The following is a 15,670-nucleotide window of genomic DNA, read 5'->3' as shown; positions in this document are numbered from 1 at the left end:
GGGGGGGGTGAAGAGGAAGCACACGCAACCTAGATCATTCACATGCGTAGTTTACAGTAGGGTTAGCATTCGTATGAGAATCTAATGCCTGATGATCTGAGGTAGAGGTGAGGTGGTGATGCTAGCACTGGGGAACAATTGAAAATACAGATGAAGCTTTGCTCATTTGTCCACTGCTCAACTCCAATTGTGCAGCTTGGTTTCTAACAGGCCATGGATTGATACCAGTTCATTGCCTGGGGGTTGGGGACCCTTGCCGTACAGCACACAATCAGGATTACTAAATTAGTGGAAGCTCCTACACAAAGAGCCTGTCCACTGAAATCTTTAGGAAAAGTACTTTACACATTGTGGTGCATTAGATTTTCTGATAGTGATAATGCAAACCAAGAAACAGATAATCTGGTAGTCTATTATAAAACTCCACAATCTTAGGACATCAATTTAGTTCTTGTATTTTTCACTACATAAATACTTTATTACAAAAATTATTCAACCTTCAAAACTGTTTTTGTTAGTTTTTGTTTCTTGTTATAGAATGCTATAACTGCTGCACAGTCTATGAGAATATGATTTTCAGAGACTGCTTTGTTTTAAATTATTTTAAGCATTTTAGCTGGTCTGTGACTGAATAAAAATTTGATGATGATGAGATGATGATGATGATGATGATGATGACTGAAACATTTTATGTTTCTGTAAGATACTTTAATTATGTAAGTTAAATATACAAAAATATTCAAAATAAATTTTAAAACCTGAAGAAGAATAAATTTGACACATAACACCTACCAATAGTGGTTCTGGATATAACTCCAATTGTGCTCTGTATAAAACATCATCCATTGCTTTACGAGCCAGATCCCATTCTCCATTATAACTAGAATGTTAAGCCAAAAAATGAAAACTGACCGCATGCTATAATATAGTATGATTATTCTTTCATTATCATAGCCATGCATATTAATCATGAACAGATATTTAGTAAATGGTTTATAATATTATAAATACAAAAGTTATACATTCAGGAAAAATTAGTAATATTGGGAAATATTTCAATGATTATACAATATATTTTATTTCTAGCCATTTAACTATGTCTGGGTCATTTTATTTTGTTCCCTTCTGTAATGTTAGGTAAGAAATATATATATTGCAACTGCTATAGTATTTTTGGAAAATCAGATTGGCAATTGATTCTTTATATCTTTTGTTATAATATTCATATCCACAATGAATTCAAAATGGATCAGTCATTATGATAGAACAAGGATATGATGTTTCATTGTACTTAAAGGTAGCATTTTATAAACAAATTATATCTCGATGATTTGTTGCTCCATACCCTTTTTTTATGCCCAAGAACCTCCCTAATCATACTATTGCAATTCAGTAGCTTTTTTTCCTGTGGTTATCAGTAAAGAGCAGTAGTGCATACCTTAAGTATAATAATACAGAAAAAAACAAAAAAGGAAAAAATGTTCCAACTCTATTGAAACCAGAAGAAAGCCTGAAAACTTCTTGCAACATGCATGATGAAATTCTACCCATTTGACATCCACTCCTGTTCTGTATTTCAAGATGGCCATGAATTCAACTCACTGAATGGATTTATAAATTACTCTTTTTTAAACCACATGCCAAACAATGTAAATCCTAATGCCTATAAGAAATATTAATCCTTCTTATAAACCCATAGTACCAAGTATCAAATGAGATGGGATAAAGCACTGATGTAATTCAAATCTCTAGCATTTTGAATTTGTTATTATGAAACTATTAAATGTAATTTAATTATACACACACACACACACATATGGAATTAAATGGCTTGTATATGAATATTCATGCGTGCGCACACACACACATTGGGGATAGATAGATAGAGACAGAGAGAGACAGCCAGAGATAGATAGATAGATAGATAGATAGATAGATAGATAGATAGATAGATAGATATCCTGTTTCCCCCAAAATAAGACATCCTCTGATAATAAGCCCAATCAGGCTTTTGAGTGCATGGCAATAAGGCCAAGCACTTATTTCAGGGTTCAAAAAAATATAAGATAGGGTCTTATTTTTGGGGAAACACAGTAGATAGATAGATAGATAGATAGATAGATAGATAGATAGATAGATAGATTCTCCATGGAAGCATTAGTGATCAGAAAAAATTAATATCGCCTCTACATCACAACTTCAAAGCAGTTATAAGGGTCTGCTACTTTTAAAATACAAACATACGCTGTATCTCAATCACAATGTTTCTGCCATTACTATTATTGTACCAACATGCAAACTTGCCTTCTCAATATGGTTTCTTAACCAGGAAAATAGCAACATCTTAACTATCAGGAATTTGCTAAAATTGCTAATTAAAAACTTAGATTAGATAATTTTCAAACAGAATGCTATCTATAAAAAAAATTGAACATTTAAAAGCATCACAAACTATAAATTCAAGATTTTGCATATTTAGCATATATGTTTCTATCATTTTTTTTTTATTTGATTTATATGCCGCCCTTCTCCAGAGACTCAGGGTGGCTTACAATGCGTTAAGCAATAGCCTTCATACTTTTGTATATTTATACAAAGTCAGCTTATTGCCCCCACAAACTGGGTCCTCATTTAACCTACCTTAGAAAGGATGGAAGGCTAAGTCAACCTTGAGCCTGGTAAGATTCGAACCTGCTGTAATTGCAGGCAGCTGTGTTAATAACAGGGTGCTTTAAACCACTGTACTACCAAGGCTCCTTTAACATGTACACTTTTCCTTTTACCCAGTGTTGATTTCAATACAGGTAGTCGAGTTATGATGGCTAAGAATTGAGGGCAGGTGGGTGAAGTTGAGCATTGCTGTGGTCCTAAGTATGAGCAAGCTGCCAATCACTCAAATTTTGGTTACGTGACCATGAGGGCCATTATTTTAGGGACCAGACAAAAGAACCATTCTTTTAGCACCATCATAATTCAAATAGTCGATGGTTGTTAAATAAGAATTATCTGTAATAATTTCAGAATTACCAGCCTATGGTCATAAGATATTTAATCATTGTCATGTATATATTGTGATTTGCTAATAAATGTTTAACAATTGGCTCTGCCAGTTCCATTGCCACCACTGCCCCATGTGAAACCAGCATTTTAGGGAGAGGAAGGTAGTCTTTCAGATTCTAAAGAATATTTTTTTAAACATCTGATTGGTCCAAATCAAGATTACTATAGATTTTGCAGTTTTTCCCTCATGAAACTACAAGTCTGTTTTGGTTTTACCCAACAGAACTGATAAGCAGATTTTTTTTGTACCACCAAAATCAACTACCAATTGTCATTCAGGAAATCACTTTGGACAGTTTATAAAAACAATAGCAAGAAAATTGAAAAATTCTGACTTTTACAATGTCAACTGTGAGAGTTCTGAATTCTGCCTCTGCTATTATGTAAATAAGCATTCCATTTTGTATTTTATATATAATATGCTCCAAAATTCACTATTACACATATATACAAGACATACATTTACTGAACTTACAAAGCATAATAAATCCCTGTTAACATTTGCACCATGAATTCAGAGGAGACTGGAATTCTGCTGTTTATGCCCCTGTATTTTCTTACTTGTTGGCGAGGGTATCCACAAACACAGATTCTAAAAGAAATACAAATATTAAAATTATCATTACTATTTTAAAATTGCTATATTGTACTGTCCAATACAGCTTTAAAATATTATGGATTTCAAAGTGAAAAAGAATTATTCCCAAAACAATCAAGAAACAAGTAATTCTTCTGTAGGCCAAATCAGTGGGTCAGCAAAGTGCACATATTCTTTAAGAGTGTAACATAAGATCTTTTACATATTGGTGATGAAGTTTAAAAACATATTTTATATCACTATCACGATATTTTTGGGGAAAAAAATCTTCTAAAGTGAAAAGATGCTTTACATATAGTAGTATATGCCATACCCGCAAAATAAAATTAGTAGATAGCCCAATACTGCACTTCCAAAATATTAGAGTAGGTAATCTCTGATGATCTCATTATCCCTCAAAATGATCCAAACCATTAAGTAAACTTTTTTTTGGGTCACAACAGGCTGTCCTTGCTTCCTGTTCTGCAACCTTTCAAAGTTACAAAAGTGCTGAGAAAATAACTATTGCCAATTTATGATCTTCTCTCAGAGCAAGGAGATTGGAGAGAAAAGGATTGCAAGAGAGTAAGCTATCTGTTCTTCCACACACTAAAACAATATAATGGTGCAAGGAGCCTGGGACTTGGAGCTCCAGGTATGCTACACAAACAGTTTACAGTACTCTTTTGAAATATCTTCCTCTCTCCTTTTCCTGAACCTTGGACTCTGACTGAGCAGGCAGGCTGAGTGCCTGGGCATGATCTGAGTGCCTGGGGCATGTGGTCTGGTATGTGTTTACCTGGTGACTTGAGGAAGTAGACAGGGCTCTTTGTGCTGTTAATTTAGCTATCTGTTTACTCCTTTTGAGTTCCTCCAAGTTGTGAAAGGGAGGTGACTGGTGACCCACAACTAGATTGTTGCTGCAACCTCTTTGATAAAAGGATGTAGTGCACCCAATGGTTTTCAATAACTTTTGACCAATCTCCAGCCTTCCCTTTCTATGAACTCTGGAGGAACACTCTTTGAGTTAGGTTTCTGGTTAATGACTTATTGTGGAACAGGAATTGTGTTGTATTATGCTTGTGCTTCTTTATCTCTCTCTGTGGTTTTCAATATTGTCAACCACATATCCTTGACAGTTACTTGCATAGTTTGGGGATTGAGGTACCATTTTACAGTGATTCTTTTCATTTCTCAAAGACTAGTTTCATCATTGTTGATTGTCCCTCATGTCATGGTCACCTCATGTCTTATTACTACAACACACTCTTCAAGGGAATACTCTTGAAGATCTCCCAGAAGCTTCAACCAGTTCAGAATGCCATAATACCAGCAGGAATGAGCATCCATTAGTATGCCCATGTAAGATTTCTGGTTTGCAAACTGATCACCAGTTTGTTTCCAAGTACAATTCAAGGTGCTGGTCACTACCCATAGAGCCCTACATGGTATAGTGCCTCCATACTTGAGGGACTGTAATAGTATTGTCTCCCATTAATATTTTACCTGATCTATCTGATCTGACAGGGTTAGTGAACTAAGAGTTCCTTTAATTAAACAATGCCAGACGCAGGAAGCATGCCTTCTCTGTAGTATCACTTGCTCTCTGGACGCTGGATTCTGGATTCAAATGGCCCCTATCCTATTTCTTTTCCAAAGGGCCCTAAAGAACTAGCTCTTTCTCCAGGCCTTTGGTGAGCATGATTGAAACTCCCTTTTCTTCTTTTTCTTTGTTCCCATCTATATTTGTTGTTTCAGCCAATTTTTCCCTTTTCTGGTTTTTATTTGTTTTGTTTTAAATAAACTTCCCAGAATTAGTGGGAGTTAGGCAGCATGTACATTTAAAAATTATTATTAATGTGGTTCCTTTGTAAACTGTATAAGTATATATTGTATAAATGGTTTTTATACTAAAACTACTATAATTTCATATACTAGTATATATTGTTTTATACTAAAAATAGCTAGCACTGGCTGACTGACTAAATATTAATACAATTACTTCAACTATAATTTTAACTTTTAGCTTAACTCTTACTCATAGCTCTACCAGTCAGCCTGCTTGCCTGGGACTCCCACATCTTCCTACTTAATGACCTACACAGTCCTGGGGTTAAAATGGTAACAGGAACTCCAGGATTGTCCTTGCTAAATTACATGACATCAAACTTTGTACACCAATTATTATAACCTCATAAGTTTCCATTCTGAATAAATTACTTCAGCAAGTACATAAAAAATTCTAGTTGAATTTTTTTTTAGAAAGCCTTCTTTTCAAAGATTTATATTGCAATAATAAAATATCTTCAACCTTTTGCTCTACAATAAGTAAATCGCTCTAATCCAATTTCAGCTATGTCTTCCATAGGGGTGACACACAGTGAAGTTTAGAAGATCTAAGTATTTTATTTGTTTGTTTTAGAAATTTATAAGGCACCCAACACTATAATTGCTCTGAGAAGCATAGAGCAACCACAATCACAGTGTATATGGTAGAAGGCCGGGAGGAAAAACAGTATAATAAAGGTCAAATTCACTGTCATCCTTTTGGCTTTCCAAAAAGCCTTGAAGCATATGTCAACTAGCTTGGGATCCTCATGAAGGTGTGGCACAGACAGCTAATGAAGAACACCCCATCTCCTCTCCGTGCACACTTTGTGCACTCCCTCTCCACCCTGCTTAGTTTTAATTGAATTATTAAATGTGAGATATTTATCATTTTAATGTTTTGTTCTGCATTTTGTTCAGTATCTATAAACCATGTACGGTTGCTTCTGGCAAGATGAACAAGATAGATAGATAGATAGATAGATAGATAGATAGATAGATAGATAGATGGATGGATGGATGGATGGATGGATGGATGGATGGATAGATAGATAGATAGATAGATAAAGAGAGAGACAGAGAGAGACAGAAAAATAAACAGAGACAGAGAAAGAGATCTTATGATATCTTGGAATATGGTCCCATCACAATAATATTGCGACTTTAATTAATCATGCACCTCAAGTAGTTTCATTCTTTCAGACATGGAGAGATCAATTATCAAAGACTCTCTATAGATTTTTTTCTTCTTTTTTAGGGGAGGTTCTTACATAGAAGTCCTAGGTATGAACTACTAAGAATAATATACAATGCAGCCTCTAAACATTGACATTGGAAATTTGATTTAATTAATAATATAATTAGTGTATTTAGGAAGTTCAGTAAATACATTTCATTCTTTTTTGCTTTCAGGTCTGAGTGTAATTAACGTCTATGAGCTTTCAAAATATATAAAAATTCTTCCATTTCTTATATTATATTTTGCATAATTGTTATATAGTCCAGTGAAGTTTACTCATTCTGTGTTGTACTTTACTTATTCAATGAGCTATTTTGTGGGGGGAAAAGTGACACATTTATAAGTTTCTCCATGTATATTGACCTTTTGATCCAAACCAACATGAAAGAGAGGGAGGAGAAAAGACGAGAAACAGTGCCCTATTTCACTTGTCAAAAACAACAGTACTGAAACCAAAGCAAAGCTCTTCTAATGTGTTACAGAAATTACTACAACTCCTGGATCACTGAATATTAATCATTTTCATGAAGCAATAAAACATAATTAGTAAATTTTATTAATACAATAGAACAGAATGATAGGTAAATGAAACTGAATCACACTATGGCTATAAAGAGTTTATGCCTCTGGGAAGATCTGAATTTTGACATGTTGTATTTAACAGGGATTGGTAAACTGCAGTTATGTCAAAATTACCTTTTTTTTCTCTCCTATATAAGCTTTTGTTTTTTAGTAAAATGTATTCTTATATAGTTACAGCCATAGTTTATTATTATCAATCTTTTCAGAAAAAATTACCTTGAACAAATTTGACATAAAGACTGAAGAGAAACCGCAGGCATATAGCTTAAGGCAGCATTGTATCGTAGCAAAAGGAATGTCAATACTTCAAATCTATAAAACAAGAATTATGGTTAATTCAAAGAGTATCATTAATCATGCAAACAAAACATTTCCTCTTCATTGGTCATATCAACAATACATATAAGCTATGTTTTTTAAAAAACTGTATTTGTTAAATATTAATTTATGAGAAAAGGATAATTTGGAAATGCCCAGATTACTTCTTTAATCTCTATAATTGAAAGCAACATCATGCATTTACCTGTTTTGTGCTGTCAACATTTCTCTTTGCATATGAGGTCCACTATATACAACCCTGGATAAGCCGTGTTGAGATAAAGCACCCTCAGTAAGAGCCATTGAACCAATACTGGAAGGCTAAACAAAATAGTTTTTTTCAATATATCACTTAACATGGCATTACTAATTTTTTTTAAAAAAATCAAAAATAAAAAGAAAGCAGAAAGCAGTTTATCATCAATTTTAAAAATGAATTTTAAAAATGTCTGTAAATTTATTAAAAACAAAAAAACTGAAATATCACATTGGCATAAGTATTCAGACCCTCTGCAACAAAACTTGAAATTTAGTTCAGTTCATCTCTTTAGCTCAAGAAATTTAATTGTGGTGGCTGTGGGGGTGTTTTTCAGCAACAGGGCCTGGGAGATTGGTCAGGGTTGAGGGAAAGCTGAATGGAGCAAAGTACAGCAATATCCTCAATGAAACCTGTTCCACAGAGCTCAGCACCTCAGACTGGACCAAAGGTTCACTTTCCAACATGACAACCAGTGGTGGGTTGCCCCGGTTTGGACCGGTTTGCAAGAACCAGTAGTAAAACCGGTGGGAGGCCCTGCCCACTGCCCCGGATGTCGTCATCAGTGATCTGCAGAATCAAGGCACGCACGCATGATCCCGTTGTGAACTGGTAGTAAAGGTAAGTAGAACCCACCCCAATGACAACCATCCTAAGCACATAGGCAAGATAATACAGGAATGGCATAGGGACAACTCTGAATGTCCTAGAGTGGCCCAGCCAGAACCCTGACTTGAATCCTATTGAACATCTCTAGAGGGACCTGAAAGTGGCTGTCCACCAACAGTCACCATCCAACCTCACTGAGCTTGAGAGGATTTGCAAGGAAGAATGGCAGAAAATTCCCCAATCCAGGTGTGCAAAGCTTGTTGCGTCATACCCAAAAAGATTTGTGGCTATAATTGCTGCCAAAGGTGCTTCAACAAAGTACTGAGTGAAGAACCTGAATATCCTAAAGGTGTCCAAAGCTTGTTGCGTCATAACCAAAAGATTTGTGGCTGTAATTGCTGTCAAAGGTGCTTCAACAAAGTACTGAGTGAAGAACCTGAATACCATAAAGGGTCTAATGCCAAAGTGATATTTCAGTTTTTTATTTTTAATAAATTTACAGACATTTCTACAATTCTGTTTTCACTTTGTCATCATGGGCTACTGAGTGTAGATTAATGAGAAAAAATAAATTTCAACAACTGTAGAATCAGGCTTCAGAATAACAAAATTGACAAAAGTGAAGTGGGTCTGAATACTTTCTGAATGCATTATAACATGCAAGCAGTAGAATTCAATTGAAAAGCAAACTGAAATCTTTTAGAGGGGAAAATAACAAAAAAACCCTACAACTTGCAGTATCCCCACAGTCACATGATCATCATTCAGGTGCTTGGCAACTGGCGTGTATTTACAATGGTTGTAGCGTCCTGAGATCACGATTGCCATTTCTGACTTTCTCAGGGGGCTTCAAACAAGAAAGTCAATGGGGGAAGCTGGATTCACTTAGGAACTATAGCAAAAGGTCATAAAATCAGGTGCAGTCACATGATGACTCACTGAACAACTGAATTGTTTAGCAGCAGAAGTTCCAGAACCTAGCCCCAGAAAGAATTTGCCTCCCTACCCAACTAGTAATTGAAATTATAGTGTAGATCCCCACATTTTAAAATGACCTATGTCATATGGCCAACCTAGTTTTGGTTCTTTTCTGAAAATGTAAATGCAGCCAAAGAATGCCCACTACTAATTTAGATGTCAAAAGGTCAGATTATATCCTTTTAAGGGAGACTAGAACAAAGCTACAAACATCACATAAAACAAGAATACTTTTAAAACTTACTTCATGATATACTGAAGGTTTTGATAAAGATGGAATTGTAAAGCTTAGGATCTTACTGTTCCCCTGTTTGTCAACTATTTCCTGTGAGGAAAATAATCAAGTTATTCATATGCATTTCATAAAATGCACATCAACAAACGTAAAGCAGAACATAAGCTCCCAAATCATGCCATAATATTTATTATTATAAGCAAAGATGGAAATTTATACATGAGGTATAATTACATATATAATTTATATGTAGCAAAATCTAAACATGTCTTACTTATTTAATCACAATTATGTAATGTCCATCTTGTTCACAGAGTAATTGTGAAATCTTAATTCTTTACTTTCAGGGCATTTAACTACCATGCACCCTTTGAGTCATAGTATTTTATTACTTTGAAAGTAATTGTTAAAAATCATCACGGCAATCTTGTGTGAAATAACATGAAAGTGAGAGTAGCTGCAATATATGTTTTCACTTCTTTATTTATGAAAAAAAATATTAAAATGCTACAAGGTATATCACTTAAAATTAGGGATTATTACTTTAAGATGTTTTTGAAAGCAGTATATCTAGTTCTCTAAGATCATTGCAGAGGCCATTCACTGCTATTATGTGTGTGTTTGTGTGTAATATTATATTGTTATCATTAGTAGTAGTATAATGACTTTTTGTTTATCAACATAAGCTTACTAACAAAGTACAGATAAAATTAATTACCAGCAAAGAGGCTCTACCACTTTGAAAATGAAATGAAATGAATTTATACCATATATTGCAGCGAATGAAAATGTCAGAAGATACAATGGTATGAATCCATTCTTCCTCATTTATATCTATTAGTAGAAATCATTTATCATTTATATATACCCATCTGAATTCATACCCACTTTGTCACATTGAAGAAGAAGACGTATTCTATATACTTGAGAGTCCTCCTCTATTTCTGAAGCAAGCAAAAAAAATGTATATGCATCCTATTATAGTACTGTGCCCATAAATATCCAGTTTTCCTTTGATGTCTTTTTTTCACACAACCAAAACATTGATGATTGGGAAAGAAAGTGTGTAAAATTAAAAAAAGGCAAAAACCTATGTCCGGACTCATTCATTCCAGAACGTACCACATTTTTTTATATAAACATTCTCATGGACTTCGGACTAAGTTTACATCTCATAAACATATTCAACAACCTCACATGTGAACCGTCCCACCATCGTCAGAAAATTTTATGGATAATCATATAAAGAAAGAATGATTAATAATCAAATTTTTGATACCATCCATTTCAAGTTAGTTCCTTCATCCAACTATACTAGAATTGAAAAAAGCAATTATCACCATAGAGAACACTATTCAGAACATCTTCCTCTTCCAGATGTTTAATATTCGTCATAAAAAGTAGTCACTTATATCAATATCAATGTTAAAGGAACCTAATGTATCAAGCAACGAAATGTAATGACATCTAGAGCCTTTTTGGGAGATTTAGTAACATATAAATTGTTGAATGAATGAATTCTAAGTCTAGATACAAACCAAATTGTAAACTCCTAGTAAAAGTGCTTCTATACAGCCACTGCTTTGTAGGTCTTTACTAGCAGAAACAGCAAGATAGCACCATATCAATTCTGGAAGAAACTGAAGTGTGAACTGCAGAAGTAGTTCCTCACCACTGCGATAAAATTCAAATAACTGGTGACAGACTGGTTCCAGCAACTGAAGGGAAAAACATGCATTAAACATTTGGCAATGTTTAAATATGTTACTGTAAGATGCATTTTCTCACTATTTAAAAAAATTCCATTTGTTAAGTATTACATTGGTTCCCAGTATTTAGTAAGCCTCATTTGTTTATCTTATTTAACAAACGTAAACTTTGCATAGAAGATGGCGGGAACCCTTTTTAATGTGTGCATTTCACTAGGAACTGAATGAAGAGATGGAACTGAATCCTTGTTTCTTAAAATTGTAATAAGTATCATCCTTCCTGAAGATTTTACTTTTTTTGAAACAATGCGCATTATAGTTATATTCAACTTCACAACAGCTCAAGAAAAAAGGACATCATTTAGAAATTGTTTCTAATTTTCATGTCTGTATAGAACAATACCAACAAAATATTTAAGATCTAAAAAGAGTATTTTGAGGAGCAAAACAGAATTTTATATTCTATTTTTTACTTTTTGTCATCATGTTACTATGCAATTTATTCAATGTTCATCCCAATTCCAATAAATTAATTAATATCTACATACCTCATTTTGTAGATCTTGAATAACTTTATATAGAGATGAAACCAAGGAAATCTTGTCTTTCAAATTTTTAGCATAACTTGCTATAGATGTTTCTGGTACTGTCTAACAAAAACCATTTAAGATATATAGTTTGAGAGATTATCTAATACATACAATTCTAATTTTTAAAAAATCTGTTAAATTAAATACACCTCTATATCAAACACTGATCAAGCAGGTACATTCAAAAATCTTACAAGCATTGGCAAGATGGCAATGGCCCTCTTCTATTATCGCTCTTGGACAATAGATTAGTATTAATTCTAAAATTTTATAGTGTAATCTCTAAGAAAAATAATATTTTATAATTCAGTTCTTTAGTTTCAAATTTTCTTATAATTCAAGAATCGTGGATTACCTTGAATTCTGATAACCATTCTTCTACGATCCCTGTATCTGCATCCAACATATTTCGGTGTATTCTTAATTTTCAACCTTAAATTGTGGGGCATAAGAAATAAGTGTTAATTTTCTAATATGTTTTTCCTACAAACTGGGACTACCCCAGCAAGATTTCACACTTTTTTTAATACAATATTATCATTAGTAGTGGTATAATTACTTTTCATTTATCAACACAACTTGCTAACAAAGTACAGAGATAAAATTAATTACCAGCAAAGAGGCTCTGTCTCCTACCATTTTGAAAATGAAATCTACTGAATTTATACAATATAATACTGCAAATGAAAATGTCAGAGAATACAATGTTATGAATCCATTCTTCCTCATTCATATCTATTAGTAGAAATCATTTATCATTTATATATCTTATTCTCCACTTGCATCCAACATATTTTAATGTATTCTTAATCTTCAACCTTAAATTATAGGCATAAGAAGTAAGTGTCAATTTTCTAATATGTTTTTCCTACAAACTGGGACCACCCCTGCAAGATTTCAAAATTATTTTTTATACAGAATTGCACTTGCCCTCTGCATGGATGTAGAAAAGAAATCAGAACCAGAACAGAAACTGAACTGATAATTTTCCCTTTCAACTCAATAGCAAATAAGAGAGGGGCTCTAAAGGCCACATCCAAGATTTAGACATTGTAGCCAATGGAACTGAACTGTAACTATATAGTATTACAATAAAAGCATTCATTCTGCTCCCATACTATATACTTGTTTGTGAATGCAACTTCTTTCTCATCTTAGATGCTACAGTATCATATAGCCAACTGGACACACAACTAATGACAAGTCTTTCCTAAGTCTGAGCCAATTTTCTAACAGTTATATGCACAGAAAGATAACAATATATATTCACAAACACAGTATCTCCTTATATTAAAATAGCAAAATATTATTAATGTTAATTAGTAATTACAAATGTGAATTTTACTAACACTATATTAATAATCTAAATGTTAAGCAATGTATTATATAATTACATTTCAAGTGTTCATTACTTAAAAAAAGAAAATAAGAACTTCTGCTAACAATACTGTATATTTTTTTCTATGCACAAGTCAGTATGTTGAAATGATCGTAGGCTGCATTCAAATGCATCTACAACTAGCATTATTTTATCCACATTTATAAAGTATTAAATTAAATAAAACGAGGAATGCTGGGTTAATCTATAATAGCCAAGAATCAGGATAAATCTGGCCGCCCCTTGTCAGACTAACAAATTTTATTAAAGTATATGTTTACAGTTTATAATGCCTCATACCTTTTAATAAAATTTGTTAATCTGATAAAGTGTTATCATACTGGATAAATATGAGGAGGAAAGAATAAATTGACAACAGCAGAGTAAACCCACTCATATTCAGAAGAGACACATGAAGAAAGCGGTATACTCAATGAGCGATCATACATGTAGTCCTCAATTTATGAAAATTATGATCATTAAGCAAAGCAACTACAGGATCACCTTGTTTAATGGCCACAGTCCTGCTTTCCCAGCTGCAGGAAGACCTGCACTATAGCACTTCCATAGCTAAGGCCTCTCAGGGCCTCCATGATCTTCTGAGGCACTATTTCTTACCTTGCTGGATCCTACACTTTTGGGCTTTCTTCTTCTCCAATAAGTCTTGTTCTGTTTACCTTTTCCAAAAATTATCTTTCCCAAGGAGCAGCAATCAATTTGCCACATGGCATTCCCATACAGAAGCCTCTTAATGGCATTCCAGAGCAGGCACATTTTTGGGATTGGCCATAATTCTCAGAATGAGAATTCTAAATGCTTCTTAAATGGCATTTGGGATTACACCATGTGGCTTCTGTATAGGAAGGTTGTATAGTGTATCAGCTACTTCTTGGGAAACACAATCTTTGGAAGAAGTAAGTGGAGCAAGATGTGATGAGGCAGGAGAGACTCAAGGGTGTGGGACACAGCCTGGTGTGAAATAGCCCAAGGGACCCAGAGGACAGGATGGGGAAGATAGGCAGGTGAGAACAGCTGTGGCTTCCGTGTGGTCAGTTGTAAGGGCAGGCAGATTGCTAAGCATCCAAATTTTGTTCAGGTAACTATGGGGGCACTGCAGTGACCATAACCTCAGGCACAGATTGTGAATCCTTTTTTCAGGACCATCACAGTTTCAGACAATAGTGGAAATGAATGGGCTAAGTCAAGGACCACCTGTTATAATTTTCCACAATTGTCTGCTGTTAGACAATTCATACCACTGATAGAATTATTTTCAGAATGCAGGTGAGATGAGCATTCTGAAAATATATATATACAAGTTCTTGTTTAGTGAGAACAGATGTTGTCTGACCAAAACATATTAGCTTGTCTCTACACTCAAACACTGAATTTGAAGTAATCAGGTCATCACATATAATCACTGTAATCCATGATTGCAGAGAATGCTTTAAAGAGCAAACATGAGGTCTTGTGCAATAGTCCATATATAAAATAAGTTACTGAAAAATCCACTTCTAAATAACATTAAAATATCAAAATTTCATTAAACATCATCAAAATTACCAAATCATGGGAGATTTCTGCAGTTAGGTTTCAGAAATTTGTAAAAAACATTTTTAATAAGTTCATAAATGAAGGTCAAGTTTTATGAATGCTAAAATGCATCTGCTGTGTGTTGATAGATGTAGTCATAAAGCTTAAGAGGTTTGTAGGTCTCTTTTCTGTATTTCTATCAATAGGACGCCAGTTAATCACGAGGAAGAATAACATGTTATTTCCACAAATCCAGGGTACATTATCTTGAGCTGACAAGATCGTACAGAAACGAAGAGTTTTTTTCCCCTGGAGTGTATTTATAACTACAGAGAACAAGTGACTCATTTAAGAACATTTAATAGTGTAGTCTTTAGAATGCCTTTTCTATTAAGTAACTATTTGATGGAAATTGAAACAATTTAAACTTCCTGAGTATTTCTTTATAATGTTATTGAGTATTCACTAGTGTCTCTTTCTTGAGGCAAAGGCACAAGTTAAAAAGTACAAAGTAATTCTGAAAACCATAGTGCATTTTTTTCTCTATCAAGAGAAACAGGCATGAAAAAATATATTATCAAAAGATCATATACATTTGTTTTATGAATTACCCAAATAAGAACTAAAAGCAAAGCTTAAGTTTTAAGGTTTAAATTTTAAGTTAAATGTAACAGAACATCTGTCTGATCTTGATGAATACAAATCACTGGGACCTGATAGATTATATCCCAGAGTTCTGAAGAAGCTGGCAGATGTTATCTCAGAACTATTCTACCAT

General features: G+C 33.8%; 1 protein-coding gene across 5 annotated transcripts in view; it reads right to left on the bottom strand.

Moving 5' to 3' along the window:
- Positions 1-15,670, bottom strand: part of HYCC1 (hyccin PI4KA lipid kinase complex subunit 1) — a 48,332-nt gene that overhangs the window by 20,852 nt on the left and 11,810 nt on the right. For 4 of the 5 annotated variants that reach the window (XM_087892699.1, XM_087892696.1, XM_087892700.1 and 1 more), the window contains exons 2-9: positions 12,337-12,413; positions 11,940-12,041; positions 11,221-11,400; positions 9,692-9,772; positions 7,810-7,925; positions 7,503-7,598; positions 3,536-3,652; positions 793-880 (exon numbers count right to left, since the gene is read on the bottom strand). In XM_087892699.1, coding sequence (XP_087748825.1) covers positions 793-880; positions 3,536-3,652; positions 7,503-7,598; positions 7,810-7,925; positions 9,692-9,772; positions 11,221-11,400; positions 11,940-12,041; positions 12,337-12,387 — 831 coding nt within the window. In that variant the 5' untranslated portion in view covers positions 12,388-12,413. The remainder of the gene's footprint in view (positions 1-792; positions 881-3,535; positions 3,653-7,502; positions 7,599-7,809; positions 7,926-9,691; positions 9,773-11,220; positions 11,401-11,939; positions 12,042-12,336; positions 12,414-15,670) is intronic. The other variant, XM_087892698.1, reaches the window with a different exon arrangement.

This window comes from Pantherophis guttatus, chromosome 4, assembly GCF_059756535.1.
Source record: "Pantherophis guttatus breed Tessera chromosome 4, ASM5975653v1, whole genome shotgun sequence".
Lineage (NCBI taxonomy): Eukaryota > Metazoa > Chordata > Lepidosauria > Squamata > Colubridae > Pantherophis > Pantherophis guttatus.
This window is presented reverse-complemented; position numbering and strand designations above follow the sequence as displayed.